This window comes from Gymnoscopelus braueri (genome assembly GCF_963280865.1).
Source record: "Gymnoscopelus braueri genome assembly, chromosome: 4".
Classification (NCBI taxonomy): Eukaryota; Metazoa; Chordata; class Actinopteri; order Myctophiformes; family Myctophidae; genus Gymnoscopelus; species Gymnoscopelus braueri.
Window position 1 is genome coordinate 46,538,418 of NC_137605.1, and position 21,892 is coordinate 46,560,309.

The 21,892-nt window shown below is 41.7% G+C and overlaps 1 protein-coding gene across 4 annotated transcripts in view; it reads right to left on the reverse strand.

Annotated features, from left to right (window-relative positions):
* Window positions 1-21,892, reverse strand: part of ibtk (inhibitor of Bruton agammaglobulinemia tyrosine kinase) — a 35,531-nt gene that overhangs the window by 11,389 nt on the left and 2,250 nt on the right. For 2 of the 4 annotated variants that reach the window (XM_080427361.1, XM_080427359.1), the window contains exons 2-20: window positions 20,786-21,714; window positions 20,376-20,472; window positions 19,070-19,194; window positions 12,146-12,256; window positions 11,572-11,742; window positions 10,894-11,011; window positions 10,253-10,433; window positions 9,497-9,620; window positions 9,168-9,345; window positions 8,753-8,912; window positions 6,404-6,782; window positions 5,362-5,624; window positions 5,174-5,260; window positions 4,980-5,062; window positions 4,702-4,739; window positions 3,282-3,378; window positions 3,052-3,153; window positions 2,800-2,917; window positions 2,101-2,161 (exon numbers count right to left, since the gene is read on the reverse strand). In XM_080427361.1, the coding sequence (XP_080283487.1) occupies window positions 2,101-2,161; window positions 2,800-2,917; window positions 3,052-3,153; window positions 3,282-3,378; window positions 4,702-4,739; window positions 4,980-5,062; window positions 5,174-5,260; window positions 5,362-5,624; window positions 6,404-6,782; window positions 8,753-8,912; window positions 9,168-9,345; window positions 9,497-9,620; window positions 10,253-10,433; window positions 10,894-11,011; window positions 11,572-11,742; window positions 12,146-12,256; window positions 19,070-19,194; window positions 20,376-20,472; window positions 20,786-21,109 (2,817 nt within the window). In that variant the 5' untranslated portion in view covers window positions 21,110-21,714. The remainder of the gene's footprint in view (window positions 1-2,100; window positions 2,162-2,799; window positions 2,918-3,051; window positions 3,154-3,281; window positions 3,379-4,701; window positions 4,740-4,979; window positions 5,063-5,173; window positions 5,261-5,361; window positions 5,625-6,403; window positions 6,783-8,752; window positions 8,913-9,167; window positions 9,346-9,496; window positions 9,621-10,252; window positions 10,434-10,893; window positions 11,012-11,571; window positions 11,743-12,145; window positions 12,257-19,069; window positions 19,195-20,375; window positions 20,473-20,785; window positions 21,715-21,892) is intronic. The other 2 variants (XM_080427360.1, XM_080427362.1) reach the window with 2 other exon arrangements.

Sequence of the window (21,892 nt, forward strand, 5' to 3'; positions counted from 1 at the left end):
CAATATAAAATGTAAACTGATAAATGGGTTATCTTTTCTGATTGGGTGAAATTGGCAAACCACCTGAAAATGTATCTTTCATTTATTAAAGTTCTTGAGAGATGGGGAGACCTTTATTACTGAACAAACATTAGAGCAAAAATTACTATTAGAGCTTTAACTTTAACTAAAATCTTCGTTCTACCCAAAAATTCGTATTTCTGTTCTTATAATGAAGAGCTCAACAGGGTTCAAATCTGGTGATTGTGCAGGCCAGTCCATCAAAGACAGTATTCCGGCTTCCTGTTTCTTTACCAAATAGGGTTTTACATAGCTTAGAAGTATGCTTCAGATTAGATATGGCTTTTTCACTTACACGTGTTGCCTCTAGGCCAATGATTAAGTGTTGTTTTACTGTTGCAGATGACGCTGGTATCTGGCATGTATTGTTTAAGGAAGCCGAGGACCTGTAAGGTGCCTGTTTCTCAAACTACAGACTCTGATATACTTTGAGCAGTTGATGCACTTTGAGCATCTGGGCCTTCAGCTTTTTTTCCCCTGCATTTTATAAATGACTTGACTGAAATTAACTTCCTGCACAGTTACAGTACATCGGCTAACCACAAGACATTCTGTCCCTCCCTTCCCTATGCCGCCATGGCCAACACTCCAAGAGTTCTAGAATCGTCTCCCTCTTGGCTCGCAAGCTGTGGAATGACCTCCCCACCTCAGTCAGGACTGCAGACTCACTCCCTATTTTCCACCAGAATCTGCCTCATCACCTCTTCATAATATACCTCAACCCTAGTAATCCTCATTTCTTGTATCAGCTGCGGTGCCAAGATTTCAATTTTGGATGGGCCAAATGAATTTTAGCTGGGCCAGAACTGTTTGCACACCTCATACCTTTTATGTCTCTGTTGTGCCAAATATTACATTTTCCATTATATATGTGCATATTTTTTATGAGCTGCTGCTTTTTACAGCTTTATAACACTTAGTTACGATGTACAGTTTTTGGAAGGAAAAACTAATCTTTTTTATGTATGTAACAACTGCAGTGCAGTGTTATATTTAATCATCAAATAAATTAATTAATTCATTCACAAGGAGGACCTGAAAGGGTTTATCATTAGGGCACTTAACTCAATGGCTGCTGAAAATGGGGCTTTGCAGTTTTTGTGACTAATTAATTATAAAAATCAGTCCTTTCGAGCAGTAAGAGCCATTTGCAACATTATTATTGTTGTGGCTATAAATAAACTTAATGCTACCATAAAAGTATACATTTCTGTCAAATACATGAACATTTCTGGGTGATCCCAAAAATGTCTATGCTATTATATAAGACCTTTCTTTAACAACGTTCACCATATGATTGGGGAAACATCAATTGATTAATTTAACAGTGTTATAGGTGGATATATCAGCTGTAAGCTGATGGGATTCTTTCAGTTCATAGCTGAGCTTAGCTCCAATCGGAACCTCTCCCTCTGCTGTATAGCTCCAAGATGAGGTTCCACAGCGTCGGGTGCCGGCAGGTGACGACACCGGAAATTGGCCACTATGCATGATTCTTACCTTTTTCCGCACATCGTATCCAAAAAGTAAAAGGTCAGCCCCCCTGCTCTCAGATGTTTTAACTTTTAGCGGCAAAGGAAGTTTTACCGACGGGTTGAAACAAGCGTTTAAAACGCTTTTTTAGTCAGCCTGTGGCCAGTCAACCCCTGTCCGCAACTCCGGATGCACTGTACTGCTCCTGTAAGATTACATTGGGAAAACATAGCACAGGCTGACTAAAAAAGCGATTTAAACGCTTGTTTCAACCCATCGGTAAAATCTTCTTGACCACTCAAATTTTAAACATCTGAGCAAGGGGGAATACCTTCACTTTTTGGATACGGTGTACGGAAAAAAGTAAGAATCATGCAAAGTAGCCAATTTTCACCGGTATCGTCACCTGCCGGCACCCGACGCTGTGGGACCTCATCCCGGAGCTATACAGCGGGGGGAGAGGTTCCAAATGGGGCTAGGCTGAGCTTTGGTGTGGTGCTTCTCTGAAGTGAATATAAGCAACGGTAACTTGGCTGCATGCTTTTCCTGTGTGAGAAAATGACTCACCATTCTCCTGTAGGCTGCAGAGAGCTCCAGCAGCACCTCATCACTGAGAATACTCAACGCTCTGAGGGCACAGGCACACACACACACAGACACATACAGAATTGAAATCTAAAGCAGAAAAGAAAATAGCAAAGGCTAGACCTACTATATTCCTTGTGTGCGACTCTATATGCAAATGTATGCATGTACTGTATATGTGTGCACGCATGGTTATTGGTATACTGTATGTGATAAGCAAATGATCTGCCGACACTTGTCGTTGCAGTTTATCTACCCAGCGGTACTACATTACCATTTCCTTCTATTCTAATCTATTCATTCAATAAAGATATTCATCAAATGCTATTTTCTCATTCTCTTTGGAACTCTGCAAGGTTCAAACATCGTATTTGGTCAGCTGTTGCACCATGCTTTCATCTCCTCCTCACCATTACACAAAAGTTAATAAGCAGAACAGTGTACAAACAGTTTCCCCATCCATCAGTCTTACAGAAGCACAATTACATCACAAAGGCCATCTGGCCAAAGATATGCCATCTATCAAAAAATAAAATAATAATAATAATACTGAGAATATATTATATAATATATAATAATGATTTATTTTACTACAAAAACCTAATTTTTAATAATCGCGATTACAATAATACAGTGGAAAATTAATCTTTATGACTCAACTAAACATCCGAGTCCACTCACTTTGACTCCAAAAGAGCGGCCATGTTGAGCACAATGAACTGAAGACAGGAGAGTTTGAGCTGCTCAGCATTATACATAGCAGAAAACTCCAGCAGCTCCGCAGCATTCTTCAGAGTCACTGAGGAAGCGAAAGCAGTTTGAATGTAATATCGGGGTAAATGCATTACTTTATAGTTGTTACCTGAAAATATGTTGCTCTTCAATCTGTCATTTTGAGATAATTTCATGAACATGGAGAACATGGAGACTTACAGTTCTCAGTAATGGCAACCTCGCACATCTCCTTGAGTCGTGTGATGAGCAGCTGGTCAGCCACTACCAGGACGTTGCAAATAAATTCCACATTCAGCGACCCTGGGAGAAAGCGAGGCAGAACAAAAGCATAGTATTATCAGATAAACATCAATGTTACTATGATACATTGACAATGTATCATAGCATTTGGCTTTCAAAGTTTCAATAAACCTAAAGCTTGAATTTACCTTTGATAGTGGGTGACTCATCAGTGTAAATATACTCAAGAATGACCTGTAAGATCTCTGAGCTGGTGGGCAGCTCAAGTGCAGCACATGATGTGGCCTATGGGGGAACCAAGATAATATTGTTAAAGCCCCAAGGAACCTTTACAGGGTTCCCACACATTTTTAACAATGAATTTTCAAAACTTTTCAAACATATTTTACCCAATTTCCAGCCCTACAGCAATCATATGGTGCAATAATGAGGCTTTTACACCAGTGTGCCATCATCAATGACCCAAGACTGACTCGAGCGAAGGCGTCACGTGTCAAAAATAACAGATCTAACAACGTATCACAGTGCACCATCTATTATTTTTGTCAAGTGACATACATTAGGCCGCAATCACGCAGCTTGTGCAGCAAAGCACTGCATTTTAACATGTTACATATTTCACGTAATGTTATGTTTTGGGACATGTTTTTGTTATGAACAAAATCAATAGCCAAAAGCCATGTATATCCAATTTTCCCAAAACATTTGCTTAATTCCCAACCTTTTCCAGGCCTGGAAAACAGTTTGTCAAACTTGAAAATATTTCCAGGAATTTCATGACCGTGAGAACCCTACCTTTATGTGTGATTTCATTCTAATTCAATTATTAGTCTTGTGGACATACAACATGCATGCACAAAGTATAAGATGTTAGTTACTTTTCAGTGTCCAGAACTCCAGATCCACGAATACTACTTTTTTTTTGATTAATTGAATACTTTATTAGTCAGAAATGTAAACAGTATGTGGTACAGTAAGACATTAAAGTTAAAAGGATAACAAAAAACAAGTACTGTGTGGTCCTACAGTATGTAGCTGACTACCAATCACATGGCTTACGTCACTGGTTTGTGGCATTATTTGGGATTCTCCACACAGAGAAATAACTGTTAATATTGTCCAAAAGCTTTCTAGAGACCCCACATCTAAATTCGGCAGGTGGATTAGTCACAGAGAGGGCCTAGACACCGGACGTTTGACAACCATTGTTGGGATGTCAGCAGATTAATGCTGGTATTTTAGAGCACTATACCGGAATAGCCCACCGTTTGCCAAATTCTGTGTGCATGTGCAGGAAGCACAACCCTGATTCTCCCCATTTGTGCCCAAGTATGCTCATTAGCAATATTCAGTCAGTCCTCAGAAATAGTCTAATCTGCCAGTTCAGCTGTTTTTTTTAGTTTGTTGCAGTTTTATCATATATATAAACCAGGTATATAACCATGTATCATCATACATGATGACACAAGTACAGTATGACCCTGCTCTGTAAGGTGGAACACAGCCTCAACGCAGGCAAAAATACCAATACGTGCCATTCCAACACACAATACACAAACAATACATCCTTTGTTGAAGAGTATTTCAACATAGAGAAACATATCATACCTCAATCCAGGGGTTCCCAAGCATACTGTGGAAGTATTCTGTGGATACATACAACAGGTTCAAAGATTCAAATGCATCCACTCACACCTCAACTACATAGACCTTCGCAGCCACTACAGCAACACTACCAAATGGATATGCAATACGTTCACACCCTTGCAGACATGTGTTGTTGAGATCCCACAGTCTAATTTGCTGGTCCTACATAAATAATGTAAATCCTGAGTGGATCAGTACTTTCGTAGTTGTGGAGATGGAAAATAAAAAGTGGTCCTTACCGAGTCTGGCACACAGCACACTTTTGTGGCAGGGAAATTCCTTCCCATCGTCAGACTTTAGAGTAACATCACAAAGGTAGGAGCTGTGGAGAAACACAAATATATCCACAGCAGAGAGGAAATAGAGAGATTATGTACAGTTATTCATATATATATATATATATATTAAAGCTAAAGGACGTATTAACACTAACCACTTTTTCTCGTTGAATTTAGGTTTGTTGCCGGTTTTCTTGTGTACAACGTTGACCTTTCCCTTTTCATACTTGACTCCATCCAGACTGTCAAAGAAGAGAAAGTAAATGATGATGATCTAAATAGTCTCAATTTGCATGCTTCCTCCAGGTTAAAGTATTGCATTAAAGCCGCTTTGCCTCCTCACCGTGCAGACAGACTGCCCAGGCCAAGCTTCTTTGCGATGCCCTGTAAAGTCTTAATGGGGTCAGCTCCTCCCTCACTGGCTCCGGTCTTGTCACCTTTGCCTACCTTTCCCTTCTTCCCAGGCTTGGTGCCCTTGTTCTTTACCTTATCCCCATCGCCCTTGGCTGTGGGTGGCAGGGAGCGATAGACGTCAAAGGCAGATCGGTCTCTCAGGTCGAGGTCCTGCAGGCTGCTAATGAGTTTTCCCTGTATGGGATCCTGGGCCTGGGAAAATACAACGACACAGTGTGAGGGAATATGTGGACGCCAATACTGGCATCCTGAATAGTACTGCTTGAGCCCTTTGGCTACGGCAGTGGTTCTCAATACTTTTTCATGTCAAGGACGCCCAAATTAATGTATTTGGCCACGGACCCCCATCTGAAAAGATGTTGTGCTAGGGATCCCCATGCAATGATTTGTTGTTAAAATATTCCAAAGATATTCTAACTGTTTCATAATGTTTTCAGATCTTTTGAAAATAGCCACTCACTCTATATAGGTTTATGGTTTGATGCTATATTAACTAATTTCACTGGAGAACACTCAACTCTCAAGCTAAGGTATTGCTTGTCCATTATACCCCTAACATTGTAGAGGGAGACAGTTTTATAAACATTCTTTTCATGTCCAGCCCAGGCCGTAGGTTTTACTACCATTTAATGAGATAAGTGATTTCTGTGTAAAGATTGTTATCATGGTAGCTGTGGATGGGGGTTCGTTCTGTCATGTCTAGCCATATGCCACAAGATCTGAGGCTCACAGCTGGAGGCCTGGCTGTCCTTGGGTGTGGTATGACAAAGGAGAAAGAGGGCCTGGAGTGAGGGAGAAGCGCTTCTTTGGGGAGGCTGTGAGTGGTCGAACACAGAATTGACCATCCTGTATTGTGTCTCTCTTCTATAAATAAAGCTTATTTTTTCACCTTGTGCAAAAAATATAATTTTTCTACAAGAATACATTATGAAAAAAAGCTTCTCTCAACAACATGGATAAATGTTCTTCACCTGGTTCTGACTCTGTGGGGTCCCAGGTAATTTGGGCCGGACCCCGTCCACCAGCAGCTCACAGGAGTCAGTGTAAATGAAGTACAGAGCATACTCCAGCATCTCTGGGGGTATTTTTTCCAAGATGAGCAGGTCACAGCCCACCGCGTCCTCACTCCGTCTCACCTCGCCATCCACTTCCTGCTCACTATTCTCGAGTGCAAACTGTTTCCGGAAGAACTCGGACCTCATGGAAAGGATGTACTTGTGGGCGGGGAAGGTGCGGTTTCCTGCCTGTAGCGTCACGTCGTGGATGTTGTCCGTCTCGTCCACCTCCTCCAGGAGGCTCCGGAAGTGTTGAAAGAAGGAGGACGGGGAGGTGATGGGGATCTCAAACAAGCTGAGTGACAGAAAAATGGTGTCAAAACAATAATGATTTTTAATCTTTTATCTTGTTCTGCAGGACTATGCGATGCAATAATATACAATAAGTACATTGTTGGTAGTATTGTGTTAATAATTTTGTGTTGGGATGTCATTGTATGAAATGCCAAGGTACATTTCCCGTACGAACCTCCTGTTTGGTAATAAACTACTTTGAAATGTTGAGTTTTTGTTGAAGCCCCATGTGAAGAGTGAAATCATTTCTCTCAGTATCACATAAATGTCATTTCACACAGCTCCATTACTTTTTATTACAACAGCTTATAAAAATAAATGAAGTGAGTTAACGGCTTGCAAGTGATGCCGAGGCGAATGGCGTCATTCCTCATTGACTTTCACTACCATTGCTAACGAATGCCCATGGCAGGCTGGTGGCAGCCTTTCCGAAACAAAATGGAAGTGGGATGATTTTTGAATAGCCAGTATGGCGCTTGATGGGTTTCAGGGTTTTTCTAAGCGTGAGGCACCTGGTGAGGTGCCAGAGCATTTCAGAGGTGGCACGGAGAGATGTGAGGTGAAAGGGATAAACAACCTACAAGTTACTGTAGTTATTATGCCTGCAGATTCACACACGGTTGCAAAAGGTTGCATCATATACAGCAGTGGTTTTCAACCTTTTTCATATCAAGGTCCATTATTTATTCGCCATTTGAGCTACAAACCACCATTTGATGAGATTAAGCCTCTCAGACCCAAGACTTTAGAATGTTTTGTTATCGTTGGATACGGTTTTGACCACAATTCCATGCTGTATCGATGTTGGTACCATAGGAGAGATAACAGGCAAACGTTGATCAAAATAACAATTCTTTAATTAAGTAATGCAGATGTTTAACAATAATTTAACTCTTGAGAGTGTAAAATGAAATGTAAGGGTCCGTTTGGTTTCACTTTACACTCTCAACCAGGTGGTCCCCATCATTTAGCTGGGGACCACCTGGAACCTCCTCAAGGACCACTGGTGGTCCCCGGACCACTGGTTGAGAACCACTGATCTACAGTGACTGTAACATTACAATCAATGAAACAAGGAGCACTTCTTACTTTTGATTTCTATTTACCGCCCTCCTACTCCATGCTCTCGTGCTCATTCATTTGTAATGTCATGCGTGCGTGTGTGTGTGTAAACTTAAGCTTGGCAGTGGCACAACTCGTAGCGGAGTGCTTCAATTAGGAGTTGAAAGTGATGCATTGTCTGTTCACAAGGAGAAGCCTCGGTGGACCTGACTCTTTCTTTTGTCTCTCTTTCTCTCACAAATTGGCCGGTGCAGATAGTAGGCCTTTCAAGCGTGACGGGGGATGAAACAGGACTCAGGAAATGAGTGGCATTAATTGTTGTCTGCATTTCAGTGTGATAATTAATAATTTTGATAACGGATGTTGAGTCAAAGCTTTCTGCATTTTAGTAGTTACATGTATACCATTTTGCAAGGTAGCAATTATTTTGGCATGTGGCCCATTTAAACACATTTACTCTTTATAAATTAATAAACACAGCCTAGCCTACGGGAGCCGCTATTCCGAGGCCCTTGTCTGAAGGGAGGCTACTGTCTCAGACTTTGAAAACCTCTGCTTTAAATTATATCGCCCAATTCTTTTCAATTCTCTGTTGTGAAACGTGCCATATAGAGGGAAGTTAAAAAACAAATACATGTTAATGCAGTGCAATATTTGTCTTTTGAGCCATTATAAAGTGGTGTTTTTAATGTAACCACATTTTCACATGTGAAACCAAATGTGAAAAAAATCCAACAACAAAAAAAAATATCCAACAACAACTACAACGTATCCATCACCATATACTTTGTTGACCAGGGTCCCCAAGGGGTCTACTTTTTTCCTTCTTTTCCTCTTTGGCTGTAATTATTATGACATGCCCACAATAGGGACGCTAGGATTCATGTGGTCAAGGGGGACAGTACCTACCTGGTTTTAGGGTCAGACTGAAGGACTCCGAAATTGCGGCCCTTGGAGTCCACGGTGATGCTGACTGCTCTGTGGACATTGGTGAGCTTTTCCAGGCGAATACGCTCATACCCCTTTCCAGCATCTGAGTGGCCACACACCTCCACACCACCATCTGTAACTTCAAGAGAGGCAAGCATTCAAATCGAGCAGTAGTATTACGCAATTGCCAATAAAGGCAAGCATTACTCAACCCCAACTGTATAATTCAGCTTTGCTTTTAATATGTAGCACTTTGAGATATATTTTCAAATATAAAGTGCGTTAGAAATACAATTTATTATTATTATTAATTAATTCACAACTATAAATTCTGCAACATCTTGTAACAGTTTGATTACTTAATGATTAGGTGATGTACTGTCTATTCCCTCACCTTTCTTCTCCTCATACTTCTTGTACTCCCCAGCCCACACGCCGCTGAAGCCCTCGCCTTCCTGGGTCACAAACATCATGTTGTTCTTGCTGAGAGCGATGTCCGACATGAACACCTGTCGCCTGTATGCCCACCTGCACTGTCTCACCGAGCTGCCCGAGGAACGCCAGCAGAACACCTTCACGACAGGGAAGGTGAGAGACAGAGAAACAAGGGCAGCAAGTCAAAAGAGAGATGATTATAATACATTTATTTATTATGAATAATTATGCTGCTTCACTGCACATCAAAAGCTGTTTTCTCCACTTATGCCAAGTGACAATACTCACTCTGCCAGCTTCATCCAGGGCCAAGAGGGACACCTTTTCTCCTCCTCCCTCGTTCAGAAGCTGGGGGTCCACACGGTGATCCAGGGTTCCTCCAGTTACTAGGACCTTCTTGATGTTCAGTTGTCTGCCAATTACAAGACAAAAAAAAGAAAGTTTAAAGCTGAAATAAGCAATCTTTGGTAATAACAAATGAAATGACCCCATGTAATATTGATGTATTGAGATTGACAATCCCAACAAGTTTCAGCACCCTCATTCAACTGCTGTATCCAGCTTACCGTTTACTTTTTGACGGTCAGCAGGTATAGTGGCTAGTTGATAATCTATGCTCTTTGATCAAATAAAATTGTATGTCATAGTTACATGAACATTGTTCTAATGAAGAGATTTTGCATTTATTATTATTATAGGTATAGCATTTTTTGAAGATCGCCATTTCCATTTGATCAAAGGAGATACACTGTCTCCACAGTAGTCGACACAACCTCGACCTAGTTTGTTAATGTGGTTACGATGCCATCAAGATTTTCCCTGTATAGAGGGCCTTCGCCACTGAACACGGAATACTTATTTATGCAGCTTTAGTTCACAAACTGTGCAACTAATTAACATAATTAAGAAATGCTGCTAGTCATAAGCAGAACAATATTTAACTATAGCATATAAAATAAATCCTGATTTCAACACAATTATATACAGCACTAACAGAAATGTCATACCAACAACGTATAATAACAGTCCTATTGTCCGTTTCACCTTGAGGCCAGCTTCTTGCATTGGTAGTCAGTCAGCAGGTAGACGTCACCCTTCTCTGTCACAACCACTGTTGCCCCATTACTGGCAGCTGCCATGGCGATTGTGACATCCTTGTGGTGCAGGGCTGACACCTGCCGGGGGGCTGTCACACATTTCTCCCCGTTGGGGTCCAGCAGGTACCCTGGTGGTGGGGAATGGGATAACAGATGACAGAGGGTACGGATCACCCAAGTAAAACTGGAACAATTTCATAACATGGATTAATAGTACATCTACAGAAAGAAAGGTGCAACCTGTGCTGCTGCTTCTACTTCTGAACGTAGACCAGACAACTGTATTATTATTAAGTGAGACTGACCAACGTGCAGGTTAAATTAAATGAATGAAGATAAAATGCATCCAAATAAGAATGAAACGCTAGGCCCAGACCGGGGCACCTAGGCTTCTAAGTAGCCTGGCGGCGCGTCGCGGGTTTCAGTCCCGATCCAGACGGCCTTTGCCTCATGTCACTCCACATCTCTCTCCCTGTTTCCTGTCAAACTACTATGCTATCAATAAAGGCATAAAAAAGCCCAAAAAGAAGTTGAAAACAAGGAAAAAAGAAACGCTAAATGTGTTGCTGTTTTAAAGCTGCAGCTTACCCAGCTGTCCTCCATTGAGTCCCATGGTGTAGACTGCCTCCCTGGTCCACAGCACTGTGTGGAACCTCCCAGCTGCCACTCCAATCACTGTCCTCCCCTTCAGGGTCTTACAGGACACCTGCACATCGTTGTATACAGTTAATACACTTTTTGAAGCATTTTACACAAAGGAATACAGACAACTACAATGGGAGGTATATAATGATGACCCTTATAAAATAGAGTAAGAGACGGCAAACACAGGTGGAAACAAGAGCTACCGGAAGCAGTGAAAGAAAAACTACCAAAGAAATCCAATTGCATAGGTATAGAGTATATATATATGTCTTTGTCAAAAAAGCTGAATTCACCAAAAAGACAGTTGTTTGCAATTAATGTCCGTGAAGACATAACAACTGAAACATATCTCCAGGCTACGTTTCCCAGGGGAATGGCCTCTCAAATGCAAAGCATATGATTTTATTTTTCTTTGTAAAATACACCTCGACTTGGATACACAGTAAAATCCTCAGTGGAAAATGTATCAATTTGTAACTCTGAGAGTATACAAATGTGACCAAATCAACTCTTACGGGTCGGACATTTTGGATACATTTGTTTACTCTCAGAGTGAAATTAACTGAGGATTTTACTGTGTAGTCTAGCTCCAGCACAGGTTATTCTTCCTACTAGCCTTACCTGTCGAGGGACGTGTGCAGAGGCGGGTGGAGGAGATAGGCCGAGCTGATGAAACGTGTTGAGGCCAAAGGTGTAGACGTAGCCCCCCTCTGTTAGCACAACTGTGTGGTCCTTGGCAGCGGCTATCTGAGAACAGAGGTGGGACTGCAGGCCCTCCAACATACGAGGAACCTGTGCAGGAGAACACATAAGGAGATTAGGCGTGCAACAGTTAATTGAACTACCGTAATCAATTTAATCGATTGTAAAAAAAACTAAATGAAAATAGCGTAAATAGTATAGATAAACAAGCTCACGACTTGTAGATCGGCTATTTTCACTATATTTTCCTGACACTTGTACGACAAAGTGTAATAGAGCTTAAGTAGTCTCAAACTAATGGACTTTTGCGTCGATTCGTTGATATATAAACAACAAATGTAAAAAATCAATAGCTGCAGCCCTAATGGAGACGGGAATGAAAAGGAGAACAATACATTTGGAAGAAAGCAATAGTGAATACTGATAGATCAAAAGCTCATTTTACTTCTAAAATAATCATCACGTAATCATTTACATCCAACAGATAACTTACCAGGTAAGTCTGTTCATCCCCATGGCCGAGTCGCCCTCCCAGTCCATGTCCACAGGTAAACACCTGGCCCTTCTGAGATAGGAACACAGAGTGGAACTTACACAGGACCACCTAAAAAGGAGAAGACAAAATAAAACATTGGTATTATAGGATATTCACAAACCTTTTTTGGTGGGGAGCGTGATCGATTTAGTTGAACCTCTTTCAACCTGGTATCCCAATTTTGGGCATGTCATAATTATAGGCGAAAATGTTCAAACATTTTATTTTTGCCATGTGACACCATTGTATAACAAAATATAAAATAGGGCTTATGTGGTTAAATCCATATAGTTCTATGTACTGTAGGCTATGTGGTTAGCTAGTTTTGTTGGGATTGGTAAATAATCATAGAAGACATATTCGGCTATTTTCTTGTCATACTTTGTGCTGAATAAGTGGCCCGACATCATAATCCGGTCCTCAAATTGGAGGCAGTGATGCATGTCTTTCCATTTTCCTGGCCAAGCCCTCATGTAGTAATAGTAAAACAGTGTGCACCAATAAAGGCCGCGGTACAAGTGGAAAAGCAAACATCATTACTAATACATTGATCCCTTCAAGCCCACAAAAGACCACAGGGGTGCATCCCGGAGTATCACATTGATGGAGACACACACACACACAAATGCGGTTCATTTAATTAAAACATGCCATTCTGGGATTAATATTTAACCCCCCAGCACCTGCAGGACTGAGTAGGCAAGACAAAGGCTGCAAAGGCTGTGCCCATGTGTGTACAGCCCCACCGGGGTCGTACTCTGGTCGTGAAAGGGGATCTATCTGCCCCCCACTTTGCATTATGAAATTACTCTGCATCATAAGCCCCCAGGTCAGCAGAGGGACCAAAGCATTGGGTTTCTTACTTCAATAGCCAGACTACGGTAAAACACTATTTTGGTAAATTGTTCCCAACAACAAAACAATGAACCTGGTTGTGAAAAACGTGTATGCAAAACCAGAAGAAATCTTTCATAGGAAAAACCTTCAATAAATTCATTTCACCTGGCTGGTACACATAGCATCTGGTGCATGTCTAGCACTGGGGGTAGTGGCATTGGTGCCAAAAGCCATAATAATCACACTAAGAGCAGCACCAAAATGTGGCATGAAATGAAACTATAGCCTGGCTGGCTCACCGAGGCAGTGTGTTTAACCATGCAGAGCCACAAATTGCCCTATGCAAGGATACAGTCCAAGCGTTTAACACCTGTTGCCCTGTACTCCCATGTGCTCAATTGAATTGATATTAACAACACCTTACAGAACCAATCTACTGTATAGCACAATGAGGAGGATTAAACCTACAGTCGTCTCACTCTCACATTACTGCGGCCGAATCACCAATAAATGCCTCATTTGTTTGGACTCAGACTATCTCTCAACCAAAATATGACTCATTAATCAAAGCAATGGCGCTGTTTGTAGAATAAATGTATTATTACTTTCTCATGCTGATATACTTTAGAGAAGTGTTCTCAACACTATTCTCTTTTTGGGGCCAGCACTCCCATATCCATTACGTAGGTAGGTCCCTTACTGTCTTCCCTGAATATTAATATTGTTGTTATTCTATGTTATATCATACAAATAAAACATGTTACTGAATGACAAATAACTGTGGTTGCTGGACAGTTGGAATATCATATCCCAGGGAGCTAAAAGGTCGTGTGAATAGAAACTATATTTATGAGTGTTAGCAACAGTTACAAATATGACATTCAAGCTTTTATTAGGTCACAAACAGCAGCCAATCGAAAATATGAAACAATAAGCATTCTAATTAATTGCAGCCTACCAAGGAAAAGTCTACGAAAGGTCACTGGAAAAATAACTTACGGATATGTAGGTTATATATGCCTATTTATTTTAACTTTCAAAAGTATATAAGCTCATTTGCTTTGACATTTTGTAGTTATTTGACAGTTTCTTCTCTTCACTGCAGGTTGCAGAGAAGTTAGTTTCAGACTTATTGCACCAGAGGCCATCAAGTCCAAGTGATTGCGGGACTTGGATTGCATGTGGATGACCAGGCTAAATTCCTGCTAAATGAGATATGTTGTTGGGAAAGCAAGAAACAGCTCCCAGAAGACTGTCAATAAATTAGTCTTAGCAATAGGTTTGTGAATGTGAATCTATTCCTTGTTGATGATGTCATTAAGGGTCACTATTATTTTGATTAAGAATTCCCATCTCTGTGTTTTACTGTATCTTCATCTTTAAGCTAGTATGTGTCTTGAGGCATTGTTGGCAAACACTATTTTGGAAACAATAGTTCTGTTAGTGAAGAGTATATTCAGAGTAGGTGCACTGAATGATTATTTAGCAGGAAGATTTAGCATATCGTCGCTGGACAGGCAGAAACCAGCTATCTTCATTTTTCAACTTTTTCTTTTTTAATAAATCAGTTGTATATTGAAAGTATTAAAAAGTGCTTCTGACTAAACCTCCTAACTCCATTGGATCCTCAAACTGTCAGTCAAACCACCTAACTCCAACTTTGGAGATGGTTGTTCTTTCCATCATTGATTAGAATGACAAAGTCAGACGGAAAAAAACCCTACCTCCACATTAATGGTCAAAAACCTCCTAACTCCACTTGAGCTGTATTTGGGTAAAGTAATGATAATGTAAGGACACATTCAAGTATCTGACAATGTATAAAGTCACCATACCAACTTTGATGAGGCAGTATTGTGTTGTTCTATTCACGTATGTTGCCCCTCAAAACCATTAGTTAAGGACTTTTTTAATCTCATGGACTGTTTTAACCTCACCCAGTCTGTAACCGGCCCGACTCACGAGAAGGGTCATACACTGGACCTGGTACTATCGTATGGTCTGGCTATTCCCCAAATTGAGCTCTCCCCATTATCCAGCAGTATTTCAGACCATATACCTATCCTCTTCACTGCCGCAATTCCCTCATCAATAGCCAATAACCTCGCCCCACAAACCCAGTCACGCATGATAAATCACCAAACTGCATCTCAGTTTTCCGATATGTTTTTTGCCTCCCCTACAAATGTACCAGACCACAGCCATGGTCTAAATGTGGATGATCTTATTTCAATATTTGACTCCACATGCACTGACATTTTAAACTTGGTCGCCCCTCTGAGGGCTAAGCGCACACGACCACTCACTGAACCATGGCTAAACGACTCTACTCGTATCCTCCGGCGCGCATGTAGGCGAGCGGAAAGAAAATGGAAAAAGGACAGTCTACATGTTTCCCTCCAGATCCTCCGCACCTGTTTCTCTGACTACCAAAAATCTGTCAAAATTGCCAAAACTAATTATATTTCAAACCTGGTCTCCATGAACTGCCACAAGCCACAGGTTCTTTTTAATGTTTTTAATTCTCTGATTAATCCTCGTTCTACATCACCTGTCGTGCCATCATCAGCTCTCTGTGAGAAGTTTTTAAAGTTTTTTATTGACAAAATTGATAACCTCAGGTCAACTCATATGTTTGTCACACCTGCACCCCTCCCACCATTACGTCACGCCGTCCTTGATACCTTTTCACCTATATCTCTGTCATCACTCTCTGATACTGTTAAACACCTGCGACCCACAACCTGTCCCCTTGACACTATCCCCTCTCGCCTCCTTAAGGACGTGTTCGACTCTATTGGGCCCACTGTGCTGGTTTTAATAAACTCAAGTCTCTCCTCAGGATGCGTCCCAGCTGTTTTCAAACAAGCAGTAGTCCAGCCCCTTTTAAAAAAGAAAAACCTGGATCCCACTGTTCTGTCAAATTTTAGGCCCATCTCACAACTCCCATTCCTCTCGAAGGTCCTAGAAAAGGTTGTCTACACCCAGCTCCAGTTGTTTTTATCTACAAACAACATCCATGAAAAATTTCAGTCTGGATTCAAGCCTGGCCACAGCACCGAAACCGCCCTTTTAAAAGTTTTTAATGATCTACTCCTATCTGCTGACATTGGTAAATCTGCTGTCCTGGTGCTGCTAGACTTGACCGCTGCCTTCGATACAATCGACCACAGAATCCTCCTATATCGATTGGAACATTATGTAGGCATCACAGGCACCGCCCTCAAATGGTTTGAATCATATCTAGCTGATAGGAGTTTCTCCATTCGGCTAGGTAATTACACCTCTACTAAGGCCCCTCTTACCCGTGGTGTCCCCCAAGGGTCGATCCTGGGCCCTATCCTCTTCCTGCTCTATCTATTACCCCTAGGATCCATCATAGAGAAATACAATATATCCTTCCACTGCTTCGCTGACGACATCCAGCTATACCTGCCCCTAGAAACCACCTCCTCAAACTCACACCAACCCCTGCTCGACTGTCTAGCAGACATTAAATATTGGATGGACCAAAACTTTCTCGAACTGAATGAAAATAAGACGGAAGTCATATTCTTCGGCTCCGGCTCCTCCGTCCCTCCACCCGGCTCCCTAGGCCCCCTAAGCGCCAACATTCACCCCCACGTCAAAAACCTTGGTGTCACCTTCGACACTGATTTTAAATTTGACAAACAGGTCAGCTCCGTGGTAAGTGCCAGCTTCTTCCAGCTGCGCCTATTGACAAAGGTCAAGCCTTACCTCTCTCCCAGTGACCTTGAAAGAGTGATCCATGCCTTCATTTCCACCCGGCTGGATTACTGCAATTCCCTCTATATCGGCATCGACAAATCGCTCTTAAAACGATTGCAGCTCATCCAAAATGCCGCTGCCCGCCTCCTTACCGGTACAAAGAGGCGGGACCATATTACTCCCGTCCTGGCCTCTCTCCACTGGCTCCCGGTCCGTTTTAGAATTGATTTTAAGATTTTAACGCTTGCTTTTAAAGCATTTAATGGGCTAGCCCCCCCTTTCCTCAACGACCTCATTAATGGATATATTCCACCCAGACCCCTAAGGTCGGCCGATCAGTTGCTACTGATCGAGCTCGCAACCAACAAAAGGTCTAGAGGCGACCGAGCCTTCGCTGCGGCCGCCCCGAGGCTCTGGAACAGCCTTCCGTTTAATATACGAGCCTCTCAGTCCATAGACATTTTTAAATCTCTACTAAAGACCTATTTCTTTTCCATGGCTTTTGAAAATAGTTAAACAACTACACCATAATTATCGTTTCTACCTCACTATCTTGTTATCCTTTTCTTAATCAGCGCTTGCATTTTGTATTTTGTATTTTATATTTGCACCGTATGTATTGTAACATTGTTGTTTTGATGTGTTGTATAGCACTTTGGTTGGCCTTGGTCATTGTAATGTGCTTTATAAATAAAATTTGAGTTGAGTTGAGTTGTTGAGTTAAAAACATGTTGAACATAATATTTTGGACAGCAGAGATGTTACATCTTAATGGTATGAATGTTTATCAGTTCTAATGGCAATGTATGCTTATTTCTCAGTTTTAACTAACTCCAACTGGCTTCAGTAAAGACAGAGTGAACATGAAACATCTTGTGTTATTTTGGGTTAATCTGACTATGGACTACAGCAGGGGCGCCGATGACGCGGGGGCTTCGGGGCTAGCGCCCCCACGCTCAATTGGTCATGAATGAATGAATCTCAGATGTCAGGCTCAAACTTACAGTACCACTACCATTACCATTACTATAGCGGGGCGCAGATAGGTGTTAACGCGCCGTTGACACCTAGAACAATAGCCCAGACAGAGAAACGGCTCGCGGCGGGGGGGCGGGGCTATTGCGGCTCGAAAAATCGAACACAACTTTAGACCAGGGGGACTACAAGTGTCATGTGAACCATGGCTATGGCTGTGCTAAACATGTTCTGCAGGTTTTGGCTCTGCCGTCTGCCCTTATTGAAATGAAGGGTCGCTATGCTGTGTCCCTCGACTCCCTCGTCCTGTGTGCACTAACAGTCACTCACTGCATGCACTGAATACCAGTGGTGGAAAAAGTACTAAAATGTTTTACTTAAACAAAAGTATCAATTCTGCGGTGTAAAAATACTCTATTACAAGTAAAAGTAAGGTATTCAAAATGTACTTGAGTAAAAGTAGAAAAGTATTGGTATCAAAATGTATTTAAAGTACCAAAAGTAAAAGTACTCATTATGCAGAAGGTCCCATTTCACAAGTTTTCAAACGTGTAAAATGTATACAAATTCTTTGAAAATAGCAGATCTACAAGCTCACAACGCGTCGCAAATCTGCTATTTTCAAATTGCCAAAGTATATATACTGTATAAGTGGTTTTGTAATAATAATCAAAATCTACAAAGTAACTATAGTAAATAAAGTTATAAAATAATTGTAGTGGAGTAAAAGTACAATATTTGTCTATATGTAGTGGAGTATAAGTAACTATAGGCTACTACTAAAAGTACTTTTATTTAAGTAAAACATTTGAGGATGGGACACACTGAAGGATGGGTAGAGTGTTGTTAATGTTGTTTTATGGTCATTTAATGAATTAATTAAGCAAAAAAAATCGCGCGCGCTTCGCGCGTAAATGCCCGCGACGCAGTGGGTGGAGGGGGGGGGGGGGGGTCGGGGGGGAAGGGGGGGGCGAGTGGTGGTCAAGTTCAGCCCCCATGGCCACGCACAAAAGCCAGCGTCCCTGGACTACAGCAAGGCGCTGGAGGTAGAGGACAGGACACCTTTCAACCTTCACCTTTCACAAATATTTCTTCCAGCACCCCCAACGTTCTCTGAACAACCCCCTGAGCGGCGTTAGCGCCCGCTGAGAAACACCACCCAAGAGAGATTCAGACTCGGGGAGGTCTTTGGGGAGGCAATGTTTTGCAGGGTGACCCAGGTAACATGCTGGATCAAGAACAAGATGTTTTTTTTTTATGCAACACTTCCGTACATAACAGTGACAAACACCTACTTGCCCTCATGAGAGCTGAGACGAAAACAATTTATTATTGGCTTACTTGCTTGATGTAGACTCCCGTCCTGGCAAAGACGTCGACAAGCTCAGGGTGCTGTCTGCTCTCCTGGTTCCCATGCCCAAGAGTGAAATTTGTATTGTTGCCCCAAGTGTACACCTCAGTTGGGTCTGGTAAGATAACAAAACAAAAAAACAAGAGAACACCATTTACAACAATAACAGCAGAGACAACATCTCTGCTAGTAACTTGAGAAAGGTGTTTTGGGACAGGAATGTTCCTATTCAGTGTGAGTCTGCAGCCCAGCCTTTGAAAGATTTCTACTACACCTTTTCAAGTAAATCCTTCAGAAATGTCACAGCGGTGAAACTGAGCAGCACCTTGTTGAGTGCCTGCCAATGGACAGAACCTGCACTTAAAGAACATGCTGTCTAAAAGCATAGCACTGGGCTATGCTATTGGAAATAGCATAGTGCCTAACTGATAAGTTACCTCTTCAGACTCCTCATCCCCTATCACTCCTTATTCTAATCTGCACTTGTTGAGAGACCTGGCTGTAGACAAGATGGCGCAAGAAACACCTCAGCATTTTACAGTATATCACGCATCTTATGTGTGGAAGTTTAAATCATATGCCCTCAGCAACAGAAGGTGGTCTTCATGTTGTTTTTCCCCCATTAAGTAGTAGCTCCTCCAGGGTGAAGTTGCCTTTAGATATCAACTGGAGGCTGGCCAGCCTGCTAGGCTGTGCAATTTTGAAACTGATTCGCCAAAAGTCTGATTCAAACTCAGCCTCCACGTCTCTCCCAAGGCAACTTGACCCTACAATGAATAAGCCCAGGATAGACTTCTGCTGCTGAGGTCACTGAGGTCAACTGCAGAGGTACTTTTTGTGGAGGTCCGCCTTCTTGTGTGCAGCCAGGTCATGTTGGCCTATTTAGATAGATGCTAGTTATGTTATTTAGACAGACGTTGGTATGTGTTTACTTGTTCACAGATGCTATGCATGTTATTTAGATAGTATCTGTGAATAAGTAAACAACATACATCTAACTCTAAGTACGTTATTTAGATCGATGCTAGGTTCTATGTCCACCTGCTATACTTTGTATTGTAGCACATACTTGTTTTCTTAGCACTGTAATAACTCAACCACTAAGCCTGCTGTTGGTTGACTAGGGTTCGTGAATCCTATGTGACCCTGTTGTGCTTTCTAAGTCACTCTGGATGAGAGTGTCTGCTAAATGGCTAAATTGCACATTGTCATGCCAGTACAACCAGTCTAGTAAAAGCCAGAATAACTGAGGCACAACAATGTAAATCTAGCTTTTCATAGCTTTTCTGTTCTTACCAGTGTGTTTAAATGCAACATGTGCTGGCCTGTCCTTCATTGTCAAGTCCAGGACAGAGTGACCCTCCTTGTCCTGGGTAGAGAGTAGTCCACCATGCTAAAATAAGAGGGAAAAAAAGAGGATGAAACTGCAGGACAAACACTCTCTATATTGTCTTACTGTGTAGTTGTGGAGGACATTCTAGCCGCCATTATTCAAGTTTCAAATTACAAATAATAATTACATTGTAGAATCTATATCTATAGTATAACTTTGGTTATAATGTATCAATATGCCTTACTTCAGATGAAACATTGCATCTACAAGCATACTAATTGGAGTGTGTGGATAGCATTGCTTTCTAATGATCTATAATCTAAATCTCTAACACCTCTAACTCTCTAACACCCATGATCCACCAGCCACCCACCTTAACCAGTGCCATGAGGCAGTGGATATGTCCATAGAAGGCGCTGCGGTGCTGAGCAGTCCAGCCAGACTCCTTGTCTTTCACCGTCAGGTCAGCATTCTTGCACTCAAGGAGCCACTCGAGCAGGGCCTTCTTGCCCAGCGAGGCTGCCAGGTGCAGGGCGGTGCGACCAAAGGCATCCCTCAAAGTGGCTGCATTGTGGCAGTGTGCAGTGAGGAACGCTCGCAGCTGCCCCTCAGAACCACCTGTTATTGCCGCCACCACCTCGTCTGCATGGCGAGGTGAGCTGCATTTTGGTGTGCAGTCAGGTGTAGCTAGGCCCATCCTCTGTCCAGTCCTAACCCTAACCCTGTTCTCCTAAAGACCCACCACCTACAACCAATAGCTAAATAACTAAATAAATCAACACAAACAAATACAAAACAAACAAACACAAAATCCAGAGAATATCCCTCCAGGCAAGCACAGCTTACCAAATGAATAGTTCCCGAAAAAGAGCTGCACTCAAAGTAAGTGATATATTTATATATGATGATATGGTCGAGATAGTTGGGGTGCTAGAATTGTGCTTGTGTTGAGGTTCCACTGCACCCTAGCAACCCCAGAGCCTTACTTTGACTCGTTTCAATCTACCATTTTGACCGGCAGTACAATACAATCTAAGGTGCTTTCAGTATACAATGGCATCAAGACAATAACAATTATCAACAACAACAACTATTAAGTTCTATATCTTTTATACAAAATTGTACAAATATTCCAAAAATAGTTTCTCACTTGTTACTTTTAAATAATTTACAAAAAGGCAACCATATTAACAACCCTCTGACATTATCCAGCAGTCCAACCAGCCAACTTGAGGGGAAAGGTTCCCTTTCCCCCCAAAACACTCTGCTGTGCTTTCAAAACTCCATAATTGTATGATGCACCTGAGAAAGAAAAAGTGAATACATTTACTCAAAATATTAAACCACATGATCCTACATTAAAAACATTAAACATAAGTGAAATCAGTTTTCTTGATTTAGGCATATGTGTTAAAGAGCTAAATGAACAAAAAAAGATTGTCAGGTCTCCGCGTTGACCTGCAAAACACAGTTGAAAGCT